Source organism: Chlorocebus sabaeus, chromosome 24, assembly GCF_047675955.1.
Source record: "Chlorocebus sabaeus isolate Y175 chromosome 24, mChlSab1.0.hap1, whole genome shotgun sequence".
Lineage (NCBI taxonomy): Eukaryota > Metazoa > Chordata > Mammalia > Primates > Cercopithecidae > Chlorocebus > Chlorocebus sabaeus.
In genome coordinates this window covers 42,846,511-42,864,738 of record NC_132927.1, presented here as the reverse complement: position 1 = coordinate 42,864,738, position 18,228 = coordinate 42,846,511, and the positions used below count along the sequence as shown (strand labels likewise).

The window sequence follows — 18,228 nt, the reverse complement described above, 5'->3', positions numbered from 1 at the left end:
ATATTCAGTCAACATTTTAACATGAAAAAAAGGACAAAGAAAAAAAGAGGTGGTGATTAGGAAAAATACATATATATGTACATTTATTATAAAGGTAAATCCAGGGTAAAATAATTTTCACAATAGAGATAATTGTAGAAAAACCATTATTTCTACAGCAAAAAAAGTAAAAGAATAAATATAAAAATCATACACAGATTTCCAAGAGATCATCTGCAGGGGAGAGACTACCATTTCCTAAAAAGGTGTTGAACAGAACGCAGGTGTATCTTGAAAAAGTGTTCAATTTTCAAACAAATTTGGAAGCACTAAATAAAGGTTAAGAGGTTCCACAATTATTACTCACATCTTCAATATGCCTTCATATACTGTGAATTTCCAAATGGAGGGATACATTATGTAGCCCTTTCCACATTTATTTAATCATATAAAAGCATTTTCATATAATACATACTATAACATCTCCCAGACAAGTGTTGCTAGAACAAAATCTAGGAAACACTGGGAGGCAACATCTGTAGAAAAAAAGACTAAGACCCATAGGTGATCATAAATTCAAAATAAAGCAACATAAAGGGCTCTTTAAAAAAATGGGTAAAATATTTCAATTATGTGTATATTACTATTCTAAAATGTCCTTAGAGAACCATTCTGATATAGAGTACAAAAAAGTGGAGGTCAATCATTGTGAGTTCTCCTGACATATAAATTAACCACCCTTGACATCATGGGGGCCTGGGTTTAAGCCACTGATTGTCACACCCTAACTTATTCCAATTCTAATTTGAAACTATCTGCCAGAGGAGCATTTTCATGGCAGAAGCAAGAAAAAGAAGAAACAGTGATTGATATAATGAATTACATTCTTAGGGAAAAAAAGAATGAAGCAAAAAGACATCAAGACTTCAGCGAACCTCTAAAAAAGAAGTTATCTGCTTGCTTAGCACACTTTTCCCCTTTTCATGACAGAAACTCCTCTCCTTTTAAAGACTTCCCTTGTTCCCTCTGCTGTGGTCTGAATGTGTGTGTCCCCCTCCAAAATTCACATGTTGAAACCTGACCCCCTACCCCACCCCACCTTGTGATGGTCTTAAAGAAGTACAACCTTTGGAGGAGATTAGGTCCAAAAGTGTCCACCCTCATAAATGGGATTAGTGCCCTCACAAAAGAGGCTTGAGGGAGCCCTCTTGCCCTTCCAACATATATGGACATAGCTAGAAACCACAGTTAAGAAGGCATTGTCCCTGAGGAATATGCCCTCACCAGACCAGATCTGCTAGTGCCTTGATCTTTGACTTCCCGACCTCCAGAACTGTAAGAAATAAATTTCTGTTATTTATAAATTACTCAGTCTAAGGTATTTTGTTATAGCAGCCCACACTAAGACACCCTCTCTATGTGATTCTGGTGAGGTTACCTATTTCATATCCCCACTCCCAAGGATGGACATGTGATACAGACCCGGCCAATCAGGCCTCAACCTCCTGGTTACAACGATGGGCTCCAAAATTGACATGTGAGTCATGCCAGGTGAAAGAGCATCCTGGAAGTTTATATACAAATATCATGAGAAAAATAAATTTCCTCTGACTACCGTTTAACCAGCAATTCCATTACTGGGTATATACCCAGAGAAATAGAAATCATTCTACCATAAAGACACATACACATGAATGTTCACTGCACCACTATTCACAATAGCATGGAATCAATCTAAATGCCCTTCAATGGCAAATTGGATAAAGGAAATGTGGTTTGTATACATACAACACAGTATACTATTCAGTCATTAAAAAAAAAATGAGATCATGTCTTCTGTGGGAACATGGATGGAACTGGAGGCCATTATCCTTAACAAACTAATGTAGGAACAGAAAATCAAATACCAGATGTTCTCACTTATAAGTGGGAGCTAAAAGAACTCATGGACACAAAGAAGGGAAGGACAGACACTGGGGCCTACTTGAGGGTAGGGGGTGGGAAGAGTTATCAGATAAGCAGGAAAAATAACTATTGGGTACCAGGCTTTGTACCTAGGTGATGAAATAATCTGTACAACAACCCCTTTGACACGAGTTTACCTATATAACAAACCTGCATATGTACCCTTGAACCTAAAATAAAAGTTAAAAAAAGAAGGAAATATTTCCTCTAGACTCACTAATTGGGAAGGGGAAAACATGAAATTGTCTATTACTATAACTTCTCAATCTACTCCTCCTCTATAACCTAACAATTCTGACTATAAGAAGAAAGTCAGCCTGCAACATACTCAGAAAACAGGGCACTGAAATGGAGAGTAAGAGTCCATGATTACATTGCTTCCTGATCACATTATTTGAGTCCCTTAGATCAGCTCCTCCTCTGTAATCTACAGCTATGTAAGTTTCCCTCTTCACTTAAGCTAATTTTGATCTCAGTAACTCTCATTTGCAATAAAGAATCCTAATAAAAGGCTCCTGTGTAACTCAAGAGATATATTCAAAAGAACTTGTAAAGCTAAAGAGCTAATACCCAATGAAGGTGGGAATATTAATTAATACATCTTTATTGGAAAGTAAATTATCTATTAAAATTTTTAAGTTCGTACACCCTTGATCCCAAAATTTTACATATAACAATCTTACATTATAAAAAACTTATAAACATGATAAATGTATAATATTATTATCTACATTTGTCTCAGTGAAAAATCAGAAACCTCGATATCCATCAATTAAGGACTAATTAAATATAGCATAACCTACAATGCAATAAGATAGACCCATTAAAGTGGAAGATATATATAAATATCTTTGAAGATCTCTATGAAATAATTCTGACATGCCAAGAAGTATAATGTAGTAGTTAAGAGCTTACACTCTATGGACAGATTACATAGATTCAATTTGCAGCCTGTTTGTTTACTGCACTAACTTGAGCAAGTTACTTAATCTCTCTCTGCGCCAATTTCCTCAACTGTAAAATGGTGATAACACTAATATATTATTATGAGGATTAAATGAATTAACAGGTTCTGTAACAGGCTCTAGAAGGTATTTTACACTTCATAGGCTCTCAACAAAGTTAACTACTATTATTTTCACTAATATGAAAAGATGTCCAAAATATGCTACAGTTAGGGAGTGAAGGAAGAAAGTGTAAAATACTATGTATGAGCAAGAACCACAATCTCAAATGCCTACCAAGGACAGGCAGCCAACACATATTAAACAGAAACTGTGGGAAACTGGAGAATGCATGTCCTATCTTATGCGGACAGGAACTCTAAACAACTATTATCTGAGAAACATGTTGTGTGTTGCTGAATCTTAAGAAGCAAAACAAACAGGGATTTTATATGAAATATCTTTTTTTAAGTGTTAGAAACAAATACTTTTTCTAAAATACAGTAGGGGGCTAATGAAACATTGGTCAAATAGGGCCAGTGGTCCATCAATTTGCAAACTCTGATGTATTGTATGACACACATACACATATTCAAATATATCAAATATATGACTGTACACAAAAGAATAAACAAAAAGATTTTTTAAGTGGTTAACACTAGAGAGAAACTAGAGAAGTAATGTGATGAGGCTTAATTTCACATTTTACCTTTCTATGTTTTTACATTCTTTATAACACATAAATACACTTTAATAAATTTTTTAAACTAATTAAAAGAATGTCATAAGAATTTAGGAGCTTTCTTATTTGCAATTTTTTAAATTTTCTTTTGTATTTTATATTGACATACAATAATTATACATATTTATGAGGTACACAGTGATGTCTTAATACCTATAATGCATGGTGATCAGATTAGAATAATTAATATATCCATCATTTCGAACAGTTACCATTTTTTTGTGTTGGGAACATTCAATATCCTCCTTCTAGCTATTTGACACTGTATATTACTGTTAACTATAGTCACCCTACAATGCTATAGAAGACAAGAATTTATTTCTCCAATCTAGCTGTAATTTTGTATCCTATAACAAATCTCTCCCTGTATCCCCTTCACCTGACTCTTCCCAGTCTCTACTATCCTCTGTTCTACTTTACTTCTATGAAACCAACTTTTTTTAGTTTCCACACAATAGTGAGGACATGCAGTGTTTAACTTTCCATTCCTGGCTTATTTCACTTAATATAACATCCCCCAGTTCCATCCATGTTGCCATAAATGACAGGATTTCATTCTTTATGGCTGAACAGTATTCCATTATGTATATATATCACATTTTCTTTGTCCATTCATCTGCTGTTGGACACCGAGATTAAGTCTTTATCTTAGCTACTGTGAATAGGGTTGGAATAAATATGGTACACATGTCTCTTACATATACTGATTTCCTTTTCCTTGGGTAAATGCTGAGTGGCAAAATTGATGGATCATATGGTAGTTCTATCTGCAGTCCTTTAAAGAACCTCTATACCATTCTCCATAGTGGCTGTACTTGTTTGCATTCCTATCAACAGTATATAAGAGGTCCTTTTCTCTACATCCTTGGCAGCATTTGTCATTCTTTGCCTTTTTCATAATAGTGATCCTAACTGGGATAAGATAATACCTCACTGTGGTTTTGATTAGCATTTTCCTGATGATTAACGATGCTGAACATTGTTTAATATATTTTTTGGCCATTTGTATGTCTTCTTTTGAGAAATATCCTACTTTTTTTAATCAGATTGGGTTTTTTGTGGGTTTTTTTGTTTTTTCTGGGTTTTTAAATTTTTTATTTTTTGGCTGTTAAGATGTTTGAGTTCCTTGTATATCCTAGATATTAATCCCCGTCAGATGAACAGTTTGCAAATATTTTCTCCCATTCTATAGGCTGTCTTTCACTCTGTTGGTTATTTCCTTTGCTGTACAAAAGCTTTTTAGTTTGCTATAATCCACTTATTTTTACTTTTTTTGCCGGCGCTTTTGAGGTCTTATTTACAAACTTTTTTCCCAGACCAATGTCCTGAAACATTTCCCCTATGTTTTCTTCTAGCAGTTCCATAGTTTCCTGTCTTATATGTAGGTCTTTGATTTATTTTGGGTTAATTTTTGTACAGAATAAGAGGTGCAGCTCTAGTTTCATTCTTCTGCATTTTTCCCAGAAACATTTCTTAAAGATATTGTCCTTTGATCAGTAAGTGTTCCTGGGACCTTTCTCAAAACTCAGTTGGCTGTAGATATGAGGGGATTAATTTCTGGGTTCTCTATTCTGTTCCTTTGGTCTATTTGTCTGCTTTTACACCAGTACCATGCTGTTCTGGTTACTATCACTTTGTAGTATATTTTAAAGTCTAATAGTATGATGTCTCCAGCTCTGTTCTTTTGGTTCAGGATTGCTTTGGCTATTCCAGGTCGTTTATGGTTACATACATATTTTAACTTTTTTTTTTTCCTATTTCCGTGAAGAATGTCATTGGTACAGAATGTCACTGATAGGACTGCACTGAATCTGTAGATTGCTTTGGGTAGTGCCCACTTGCAGTTTAATCCAAATGTAACTTCTACAATGTGGATATTAATTTTATGAAAGCATAATCATTTAAGTTTAGACTACAATCAAAATGTTCTCTACAGACTCTTAGGTGAAAGTGAAGAGGGGGGTGGGCACCACCGTGTAAATGTTTCTTCATCTTTATACGTCTGAAAATAGTATTTTTACTCTATTCAGTTTCTTCTTCTTTTTTTGGTTTTTTGTTTGTTTGTTTTTGTTTTGTTTTGTTTTTGAGACGAAGTCTTACTCTGTCACCAGGCTAGAGTGCAGTGGCACAATCTCGGCTCACTACAATCTCTGCCTCACGGGTTCAAGTGATTCTCCTGCCTCAGCCTCCCGAGTAGCTGGGATTACAGGCGCACACCACCATACCCGCCTAAATTTTGTATTTTTAGTAGAGACGGGATTTCACCATGTTGGCCAGGATAGTCTTGATCTCCTGACCTCGTGATCCGCCTACCTCGGCCTCCCAAAGTGCTGGGATTACAGGTGTGAGCCACTGCGCCTGGCTCAGTTTCTTATTTATAAGATATCCAACAGTTCTTAACCACTAATTAGACTTTAACAATTGTTAATTTTGAGTGCACATTAATGTGTTTTTTAAAAGAACAAGAAATAATTAAAGCAACATTTCATTTTTACTTAGCATTCAAACTGCACTTAATCTCTTTCACTCATAAGTTTCTGGATTTTTATTAACATTTGAAGCATCAGGCAGACACATTTAGCCATGATCCTGAAATGGTGAAGCACTATACAAAGAAATAAATAAGCCTATTTATTATAGTAATACCCACTCATTTTCTGATGCCCTGAACCCAAAAGTGAAAATATGTGCTTTCAGACCCTCACTTCAAATCTATTCGGATGTAGTATCACAAATAATTCTTGGCAAGTTTATGTGGTTCCCAAGGATATAGTAGATTCAAAACCGGAAGAGGAAGGTGAAGTGGGTAAAACCTGAAAAGCACATACGTTATGGAAACGTACTATCACATCATAGTAACAGATATTCAGAACAGAATACAGAAATATAATTGCTGACCAGGCACGGTGGCTCACACCTGCAATCCCAGCACTTTGGGAGGCCGAGGCAGGCAGATCACTTGAGGTCAGGAGTTCAAAACCAGCCTGGCCAACATGGTAAAACTCTGTCTCTACTAAAAATACCAAAAAAAAAAAAAAAAGCCAGACATGGTGGCAGGCGCCTGTAATCCCAGCTACTCGGGAGGCTGAGGCAGGAGAATCGCTTGAACCTGGGAGGCAGAGGCTGCAGCAAGCTGAGATCGCACCACTATTGCCAGCCTGGGTGACAGAGTAAGTCGATCTCAAAAAAAAACAAAAACAAAAATTTTGTATCAAAAAAATGGCTTGACATAAAAACAGTTTTGGTGCTTGTACTTGTTATCTATTTTAAAAATAAAATATAAAAGCACTTTATTCCTTGAAATGAAACATAAATGAAGCATGAATGTGTCAATATCCAACTTGACCGAATAATGTTTTCATGGTAGTGCTAGAATATATGCTTCAAGACAAGAAAGATTGAACTGTCTTAATCACTATTGTGTCCCTCACTTACCACAGGGCCTTGGTACATAGTAGATGTTGAATACTGAATACATTATGTTTACCTTGATGAACCCATACTTACCCCCATTTAAAGGTAAGGAAACTGTGGTAAAATGTGCTTATCTTGAAAGTGGGAGAAGAGGCATAACTTTTGACTTCTGTCAGTGTCATTTTGATCACTAGAATCAACATAACAGCATTTTCAGATTTTTTTTTACCTATAATTTCAAATTTTTAGTTTTTAAGATATCAAATTTCATTACTTTAAAATAATCCTCCCACAAATGATATGCAATTAAAGCAATATACAAAATTAAATACTATAAAACATCTCAAACACACATCATTATAAATATCATCCTGTTACCAGAAAAACATACCTTTTAAAAACTATTCAACCTCACTCCACCTACCCTAAACTATCCTTTTAGTAATAATAGCCAAGTTCTGGTTTACCTAAATGTTTCCTAAGGTACTATATAAATTTCACACCACCCAGTTTTTTATTAAACACCTTCTATCCAGTTACTTCATTAATAGATGCTATGACAAAAGGGCACAAAAGAAGTAAAGAACACAACCGTATGTCTCAAGAACTTTAAAATCTACTTTGAATAAGACATATATACACGAAACTGTGGCAAGTTGCTCCCAAAGCAACATACAAAGAGGAAGGAACCAAAAATGACTGAGTATCTCATCTGAAAATGCTAGGCATTTTCATATGTGTTACCTCTATTAGTTCTGAAAACCGTGTAAAGTAGGTATTGTCATCTTTATTTTGGAGGAGAAAACTGAAATTGAGAGAGGTTAAATGACTTCCCAAAATAAAGGGCTAATGAGGGTCTGAAATCCAAGTCTATCTGACTCCAAAGTTCTAACCTTTTTAAGCTACACCATGCAGCCTCCCACATATAGATGATTACAGGGTATAAACAACATTTATAAACATTGTAAGGAAAACAAAGACATCATTGAAGAGAATAATTCCTAGGAAATATGTTATTGACAAAGTCAGTCCTGAGCTGTGTCTGAAACCTAAGTATAAGACTGCTAATAACAGAAAGATTGTCACAAAAATTTCTAAATAAAAAATCTAAATATTTTCCTTCTTTGATCATTCTTCTATTTCTTATTCTCTTGCATTTTTACGTATAACGTACCCTCCCCTATAATCGTTCCCATTACAAAGACAGAAAAAAATTAACTAGGTCTAATATCCCATATTTCTCCTTCCTGCTGGCCAGAATGCTAAAAAATAGAAACATATATTGCCATGAGAGTCTTGAAGTGATCTTAGAAACCAATTTCTTCATTTTAGTGGTAAGAAAAGTTGAGAGAGGGTTACATAATACACTGAAGGTTACAAAACTTTACTAGCCAAAATAGTATGAGAACATAGTTCTTACAGTGTTCTTTCTATGATCCAGTGCTCCTTAAATTTTTTGCCACGAAGTGCCAATAATACAGAAGAATGATGAGATCTGGAGCTCACTTGAAATATAATGGGTTCGCTTGAAATTTCTTTGAAGTTTCTAATTTCATCTTAAAGCCTCACGTAAATTCTATACTTTGTGCCTAATTTACTCATGATTATCTTCTCATTAAAGTTATTTAAATTAATACCATCAAGTAAAATTGGTACTTAAAAAATTATGTTTGTTTCCATGGCTTCGATTCTAAGCCTTATAGTATCCCTTGACACAATGTCATGTACTTCAGTTTGAGAAGAATGCCCCAATTATGGTGACAATTCCTTCATCATATTTCATTTCCTTGCTGCTTTATTTTCTAAATTAAGAATTCTTTTTAAACCTAATTACACTCTTTCAAAATGTATAAATACTGACAAAGCTACTGTTAAAATTGTTGGGTGTGTTTAAACACAAAATTTTCAAGAAGTTCTACTTAGTTAAAATTAATTGATTAAATACCATTTAGTTTATAAATTCATTAAAGAACCTGGATAGAACTTCTACTTAGCAATACTTCATTAAACATTTCCTTTTTGAGAGTTCACTCAAAAAAAAATTTTAATGAAAGTAAGATTACATGCCATTCATATTAACTACAGTCCCAATTACTTTTAAGTAGGTTAAACAATCTTTTCTTCTTCCTTGGTATTTATCTTCTCTGCCCAGATGTGAAGGAAGAAATCCTTTGTGGTTTCACTACTTTCTTTTTCAGGTTTTTTTTTTTTTTTTAATACATTTCAAATTCCAAATATGCTTCATTATTCTTCAATCCTATTTACAGAAACAGAGTAATAGATTTTATCATTTTACTGATTGTTTTTAAAAACACTCTGTTCAACTTAGCCAGGAATCTATCACCAGTAAGAGTAAAAATAGACTTTTATTCATCACTTCCTCCCTAAAAACATACTATTGATTTTCCACCAAACGCCTGTTTGAAGTCAAATAGTCGTATGTGTTTTTAATATATTTAAAACTCTAATTGTATAGCAACTAAGACTTTTTCAAGTCTTTGGTCAGTGATGATAGTATTAAGTACATTCACTTTGAAGTCAAATCATCACGTGTTTTTAATATAACTAAAATTCTTCTTGTGTAGCAACTAATACTTTTTCAAGTCTTTGACTAAGTACATGCATTAGAAATTAATTTAACATTTTCCTACTTTGATTAAACATTTAATTCTCTAATACATTGCTTCCAACAAAAAATTCACAAAATAACAATCTAGTTCAAGAAATAGGATTCCTTTCAAGTCATATAGCTCAATATTAAAAACACATATTGAAAAAAACATCTAAGTTTGCCAGAACACACAATTCCACTTAGTAGGCTTTAATAGTAATTTGCCTACTTAATGACATCTATTCTCAAAACAGATATATGTATATATCCTTATCAATAAATGGACTTTTCAGAAAATAATACTGACACATAATATACCAGAACAGGTTTCAAGAATGTAAAAATGTAAATGCTTAAACAATTGCAGAGTTATAAGGGTAGCATCTGCTTGGCTTAAACTTGTTTTCTGAATATTGTGAATGACTTCATTTATGAACAACTGAAATACTCCCTACATGTTACTGTAATATTTTGATGTTCTAATTTACAATTAGTCTTTTAACTAATCTCTAGTACCTAGTCTATTTGTTCCAATATCTCTTACTGAGTTCAAATCAACAAGTTAGTGCAATTAAAATGTATATTACTACAGCAAAAATATGATTTTTTAAAATGCTCTTTCCTAAAAATTTGTACCTTTTTCTCATTCATGCCACTATTAGTGACAATTTAGGTAATAGATTATCATCTTTGGCTAAGTGCCTCGGTATCAAACATTAGCTGTAGCGAACTAATACGATATTAAGTAGCCAATGGGATAATCTATATGATTCTACATTATATACATACATGTAGTCATTATTTTCCTGTTAACCTTTCTGTAGAGCTTTCACAGTGGTAAAACTAATATGCTGCTTTGATAAACAGCTTCTTTCAAAATAGAAAAAAAGTATATGAAGAGTGACACATTCTAGATATAGTGAGTCTGCTGTGTAACTAGTAAGACTGACTTTAAGTATAATTACTACTAAAGCTGTTAGAAAAAAATTCTACATCTGCACCACATCTTGTTTCTAGTTTTGTAGTAGTAGATACTTGTTTGTTTGCTTCATGTTACTCATTACCACATTACCTTTAGTCTCTTCTATAAATAGTAATAGAAATAGAGAACATTAGACACAGAAATATTTCAAACTAGACCTTAGGTCACCAAACACCATGTGACTTTCATTTCTGTCAAGTCAACATAAGACAGTTTCGAACAAAGATATTGTTCTTAAAGATGGACAGTAACATTCAACATAAAATGTTTCCACATACAGCCTATTTTACATACATATATATTCTTATTTTCCTGATTTAAAAAAATTAGTATAACTAGAATATCCACGTTACATTAATTATCATAATCTCATTTTCAAGTGCTTAATAATTCAAAATAATGAAGCAAAAAATGCTTCTGCTAAATATTTCCCTTTCTACCATTATTCTTTCATAAACCTAATACAATTAATTTATTTGATGAGAAGTCTCAACAGACTATGTATTAAATTTGCCAAATTCATAACTGAAATGAAGATAACAAAAACATCTAATGGATGAAAAGTTTCAGAGAACAAGTATCTTTCAACAGGTAATAAAAAATGTCACAAAGAAATCAATTAAAAACTTTAGAAATGACAATACGATTTCACAAAATACTAAGTAACATATTGTAAAATGTGTGTGTGGGTAGATCACACTTTCCACTATATTTGTAAAACAGATGTAGATAAAATACTTAAAATTAGTATTATGAAGCATGCCAAGAAGATTTTCTAAAAGAAGCCCTCCACCTTTTAAGAGAGCCACAAATTATAATTTACAAAAACTACAGTTCAACTCAACTTTCTTAAGTATGAAATCACAATACTTGAGTTCAGTAAAGAATAATTCTACATAGTAAACTGCAAAACCTGAAGTTCTAGAATACACAAATTTGCATAGCACAGCTTCATTTTTGTAAGTTCTTTCCTCAAGATCATATATCAGGCAAGACCACAGAAATTAAGCTGTTGATAATGAAACCCACTAGTTACAGACTTGAGAAAAATCAGTTTTCTTTCCTCTCCATCACAGCAGACAATATCTGTATCAATAACTTGTCAAGAAAAAGCCTAAGTTATTTCTGACTTCAAATATACATGTTATCATCCAAACCTACTTTCCTCTATTACCACTTTTTCCAAATCTGTAGCTGTCTTTTCATTCCTTCAGCTACATCCTTGTCCCTGGCCCTAGACTACTGTACCTCATTCTCATAATAGCTTCCCCTGATTGTCTTTAATTCCACTGTCAATGTTAATGTTATCTTCTCTCTGACATTTTACCTATGCCACCTACCTATTCCACTTGAGCTTTCCAAGGCCTTTATATTACATTTTTATTCTGCTCAGGAGCCTCACCATCAACTACATATTTATTTATAAAGTGGCAGCTGACTTTCAACTCCCCTTAAAATTGCCAGTTTCTTCTTGACTCTAGCAAATGTATTAAATTCTCCCTTCAGGTAGTCATATTTGCTCCTAATCCATCTGAATATGGAATTTCTTTTGCAGTTAACCCCAAACTCATAGGAAATGTATTTAGAAAAGTTTTGCACAATAATTACATGCACTGTTTCTTGAGTTGTTTGCCTATCAATGTTATCCATATCAGACTGTAGGGACACGAGATAAGGTCTGCATCTTTCAAAGCAGTCTGTACAACACCTACCTGCTGTGTCACTTCACAAAGCTAAGATGATTCGTTAAATGAAACTATTATTTAATGGAAAGCTTAAGCAGAAATGTTCATTTTAAAAATATTTCTACAGTTTAACTTTTAAACATCTACGGCCTTTTTTATTTCCACAGACAACTGACATATTTTGGTTTCTCACTACTCTATTAATTGTTAAAGAATGGCTAGAATTTAAAGTGCAAGTTGAGGGTAGATAAAGGATATACACTTTCACATCCCATCATCAGATTATTCAAAAATTGGCAATGTCAGTTCCAGGAATTCTGAAATACAACTGAATCTTCACATAACCAAACAGTTTCAGGGTCAAAAGAAGAGAACAGCGTACCTTTCTGATTTGGGGGTTCCCTTTTCTGCAATTGGTTTAGACTAGTTTCACTACCAAAGGATCTTTTGATTAGGAAAATTCAATTAATCACCATCGATATACGGAAACAATACCAGGGAAAGGCAATCCTTTACTTAAAAGAGAGAAAAGGAGGCTTTGGATATCACCTTTTCATAAAATTCAGCAACTAAATTAAGCTTTGCACTCAGTATCTGCCGGCAGCCTCAGACCTTTTTTTTCTACCTAATAATAAAAGCAAGTCTTATTCAATTTAGTCCCTTCTCGAGCACCGTCTCGACCTGTCAGAATTTGGCAGTTAAAAAAAATTTTTTTAAAAGAAGTAAGGGAAACACTAGGATTCCCGTCCACATTGCTTCTTTTTCCGAAATCACATCACTGAGTCTTGGGCTTCCTTCACTCCAAACTAAGCCCTCAGATTCCAAATATAGTTCTTTAACCCCCGCCTCGCCACTCAATTACACATAAACCTTGCCAACTACAGAACCACAGCAGAAACCCCTACAAATCGGCTTGGCGTTCATCTTGGAAGTCATGCCCTGCAGCAACTGCCGATCGCCGAAGTGACGGATATTAACCACATTCAGCGCAACGAAATCAGACATGCAGAGCACACACGGCTTTCGCGAGGGAGGGAAACGCGACCCGGGAAAAGTGCGCTCCTCACCAGCCTCGGGACGCTCCACCGGGGTGGGGGTTCCCAGAAAGGAGGGGGAGAGGAGCCCGAGTAGGGGAATCCTGCCCTCTCAAGTAAAAAGAGCTGGATCCCCCGGCCGCAGGCTGCAGCCCGTCCTCGCTAAGGAAACGACGAGGCAGAGGGCCCTTTGCTCGGAAAGGCAGAAGGCAGACACTTTCTGAGGTCCGGATCAAGCCGATCCCCCATCCCCCGAAGGAGGCGAAGGGTGCCCCATGGATGGCTGAGGGGATGCCCGGCCCGCGAGGGACAACCCGAGCAGAAGCAGTTTCATCTGATTAACACCTGAGTCGCGTCCGGGCAAGCATAGCTACTGGCGTGGGGCCGCCCGGGTGGGGGGAAGGGAAGGGGAGGAAGGGGGTGGAGATGGGATTCCCCCCTCTCTCAGAAGAGCACTAACGGAGGATGCGTCCGGGCCAGCCGAGAGCGGCATGCTTCAGACTGCGGTGCCGGGATCCCGCCGCCTGCACCGACAGCGCGGATCCCGCAGCGCCCTCCGCACCGGCCCCTCGGTCCCCGGGGGCCCAGGACTTTGTCTCCGAAGGCGCTGGGGCCTGACATCCCACGGGGTCTTCCACGGCTCCGGCGGGCTGGGGAAAGGGACCCGCGGGAACACCCCCAATCTCTGGCGGTTCTCAGCGGTTGTAAAATGCACCCCCGCGGTTCCCCTCTTCAGCCTTCCCTCCTCCCGAGGCCGCAGAGAAGGGCCACCACAGGCGAAAAGACTAAGGCAAGTCAGGAACTGCAGCCTCATAGGTCCCGCACCTCCTCCCCCGGTTACCTGTAAGGACTCCGACACGGATTTGATGGTCGTGGTTAGTAAGGATCATTCCCTCGGTCGCCATGTTTCCCAGCGCAGTCACCGCACTGACAGGAGCCGGGAGAAATTGGAGCCCGGAGCGCGCGGGCCGGGAGCGCGCTCGCCGCGGAAAGCGCGAGAGCTAGGGAGCCAGGGAAGCGCGAGGAGAGCGGGGAAGGAGTGGGAGGCCGTACAGTGCTCGGTGGCCTGCGTGGGGGAGAGGCCGCGCCGGGAGTGCGCGGGTCCACGGGAGGGGGCGGAGTCAGGGCGCGCGACCCCAAGTCCGGCAGGAAGGAGGCGAGCTGGAGGGGTCGGTGGCTGCACGGGGAGAGCGCGCGGAGGCGGCGGAACGAGGCTGGAGAGGCTCGGGCCGCTCTGCGGAGCGCGAGACCCAAGGCAGCTAGATGGCAGGACTGAGAGGAAAGGAGAGCACACGCTCTGGAGGTTGCGGGGGCGGACTCGGGGACAGGGGCGGAGCTACACCCTGAGGCGTGGAACTCGTGGAGAGTGAGGGGAGGAGTGAGAGCTCGGGTGCTGAGTATTGGGAGCGGGAAGGAGCGGGCCCAGCCTGAGTAGGACCGCGGATCGCTCCTGGGCGCGCGAGTAGCGCGGGATTGGCTGAGTGAACGCGGAGCGTGTGCGCGCGAGGCACGAACGCAACCTCGGCCGGGCCCCAGACAGAAGCAATCCCCTGCCGAGCCTGACACCTCGTCGGTTGTCCGCGCCTTGGGCAGACTGTAGCCGGCGGGCCGGCCTTTTGAGGGGACCGCGGGAGGAGCGACACTGGCTCAGCACGCCGGGCCGCGTCTTGCAGCCCTCGGGAGCGGCCGGCCGCCCCACTGAAGGCGCTGGCGAACCTAGAGGTGCCTTAAAAAGCTGCGTGAGTGGCAGAACGGCGGCTACTATGATAGAGAGCCCGCCGTGGGCGAAGAGGGAGGTATCCTGTCCCGCCCAGTGTTAGCCGTTGGCTTCCTCAGTCGACTCTCCCTGAAGGAAGATTTCCGCTTCGCCTGTGTTTTAGGATTCCATCTCCAGTCAGTGCCTACAAGACGATCCTCACATGCGAAGCTTAGGAGTCTGAGGCAGGGCAACTGGAGTGGAGACACCTGGCTTCTCTTCCTCCTGCTGTCCTTCGGTTTTATGGCCTTAAGCCTCTTCGCCGTGAGCGCTGCTTTTAGGTGAAAAGCATCTATCTCCTTAGGGAACGAGAACGTGTTCCACGTGAATCACAGTCCATTGCCGCAACGATTCTCATTTCAGTATTCGTGGGATGTGAGATTACCATGAAAATAGCTTTTGTTGCCATTTATTTCCATGTGCCTTTCATGAAACGTGTTATTAATCACCTGTGGCTGTTCTACGTTAGTTTCTTACTATCTTTCTGGACCTTTCAGCTTCTGAATTTTAAAAAGTTATATGCGTGTGTGTGTGTATACACACACTCATGTGTATATATTTTTTCTTCTTAGCTGTAGTAAACCTGGAGGCATAAAAGTGAAAAGCAAAGTGAAAAATGTATAATATCAGTATTTATACACAAATTTCAAAGTCACCTTGTTTTGTTTTGTTTTTTAATCCGGAGTCTCGCTCTGTCGCCAGGCTAGAGGGCAGTGGCATGATCTCGGCTCACTGCAACCTCCACTTCCCGGGTTCAAGCAATTCTTCTGCCTCAGCCTCCCGAGTAGCTGGAACTACAGGCACGCGCCACCACACCCAGCTAATTTTTGTATTGTTAGTAGAGGCAAGGTTTCACCATGTTGGCCAGGATGGTCTCGATCAAGATCTTGACCTCGTGATCCACCCGCCTCGGCCTCCCAAAGTGCTGGGATTACAGGCCTGAGCCACCATGCCTGGCCAATTATGAGAATTTTATTGTTCCGCTGGAACATGAAATTACTCATCCCCTGAAGATTCACGTGCTTATGTATTTCATTTTAAATAATGGGGCCTATAAAGTAGATGGTGGATGGAATTGAAGTGGGTAAAATAAATTAATGGTTTTTTTGCTTTTGTTTTTAGTATGTGTATTGCTAGTATTTTTGACAGTGATTAAAAATTTAAGCCAGATCATGAACTCATTTCCTCATTGTCACCTTAGATCCTGGTGGCCAACGGGTTGTTAACTAGTTTTAAATGAGAGATAAAGATGAGAAAGTATGTCCAAGAGAATGATTTCCTTTATCTCAAACTAAACATGAAAAGCAAATAGTTGGTTATATTGTTATCTTTCTAACCTATCTTTGTTCTCTGCAACACACTCTAAATGATTAGAAAATACCTTGAGCTTATCATCTATCTTATGTCTATCTTAGACGTAAGGTCTAAACCTGCCCATTAACAGGTTGTGACCTTAAACAAATTTGGGCCTTTTCCTTCATCCTTTAAATAAGGTGGTAGAATAAGTAAGTACCTTTTAAGTATAGTGGTAGACTAAATAAGCACTCCTTTAATTAGAATATTCTATCATTATTCATGGAAGAAAACTAGCACTTTATTTCACAAATCAATAATAAGAGGACAAGAGACTAACTTTCTGCGTTCATAAAAGAGATGACGGTTAAATTGATTAAAATTTAAGTGGGGAAGGGTGGATATGGATTAAACTTTCTAAAGCTGCAGTCCCCAGCGTTTTTGGCACCCGGGACCTGTTTTGTGGAAGACAATTTTTCCATGGATGGGGATGGGGAGGGGTGATGGTTTCCGGATGAAACTGTTCTAGAATACCTCAGATCATAAGGTATTAATTCTGGTAAGAAGCCACAACCTAAATTCCAGGCATCCGCAGTTCACAATAGGGTTCACTGTCCTATGACAATCTAATGCAGCCACTGATCTGACAGGAGGCGGAGCTCAGGCAGTAATGGTTGCTGGCTGCTGTGTGGCCTGGTTCCTAATAGGGTACGGACGGGTACCTGTCTGCGGCCCGGGGTTTGGGGACCCCTGTTCTAAAGTATATGGAAGTTTATTAACATTCATTATATTTTTACTGACTGTAAGTATTAAAATTCCTAAAAAAAAAAAAATAGAACTAAATTATAATGCTTGTCTTTCAACAGTTTTTCTTAAGTGTATTCATCTTCCTCAAATTCAACAACCTTTTACAAACAAAACTGACAAAGGAAAGACACAATGACTTCACTGTCTAGAGTGAACTTTTACAGATGGTTATTGAATGAATATTATAATATGTACACACCATTACTCTTTTTACAGTGTGACATTTCTTCAGAATTCATCCTGGAATCAAATGTTATGCCAAAGGAAATTTTCTGAAAGGTAGGAGAGAGTGTCATTTTCCAAATATTGATAAATGTCTCAGGAAACATGGGGCATGGGGTGTGGTGTGGGTTGGGGTGGGAGTCTGTATGTAAATAATTAGAAGTGCCCAGGAAGTTATTCTTTCCATTCTTAGGGTTTTCATCATGAAAACTACAAGAGTTTCCATTAACCATCTAAGACAACATAAAAAAATAGGTTAACGTGGCTTTCATTACAATTATCATGGAAATGAAACTTTATATTTCAATAGGAATGAAGTTATTTTATTTATTTATTTATTTTTGAGACAGTCTTGCTCTGTCAGCCAGGCTGGAGTGCAGTAGCACCATCTCAACTCACTGCAACCTCTGTCTCCTGGGCTCAAGCAATTCTCCTGCCTCAGCCTCCTGAATAGCTGGGATTACAGGCGTGTGCCACCATGCCTTGCTAATTTTTGTATTTTTAGTAGAGACAGGGTTTCACCATGCTGACCAGGCTGGTCTTGAGCTCCTGACCTCAGGTAATCCGCCTGCTTCGGCTTCCCAAAGTGCTAGGATTATAGGCATGAGCCACCACGACCGACCTGAAGTTAGTTTTTTCCTAGTACTGGTATATTTACACTTAGCCCACCAGTTAACTCTTATTTTTTCTGTGGTTAATCACAATTTCAATATAAGCAAGGCCAAATCTCATTGGGCTTTTCTGGGTCCGGACTCTCCTCTATGTTTTTTCCACATGTGCATACCTATGATAGT

The 18,228-nt window shown here is 38.3% G+C and overlaps 1 protein-coding gene across 3 annotated transcripts in view; it reads right to left on the bottom strand.

The window, feature by feature from the left end:
• The window catches only part of GPHN (gephyrin), a 740,280-nt gene extending 725,639 nt beyond the window's left edge, over positions 1–14,641 (bottom strand). For 2 of the 3 annotated variants that reach the window (XM_073011087.1, XM_073011088.1), the window contains exon 1: positions 14,198–14,626. In XM_073011087.1, coding sequence (XP_072867188.1) covers positions 14,198–14,261 — 64 coding nt within the window. In that variant the 5' untranslated portion in view covers positions 14,262–14,626. Of the gene's footprint in view, positions 1–14,197 lie in introns of all 3 variants that reach the window. The other variant, XM_007987015.3, reaches the window with a different exon arrangement.
• Positions 14,642–18,228: the final 3,587 nt, after the last annotated feature.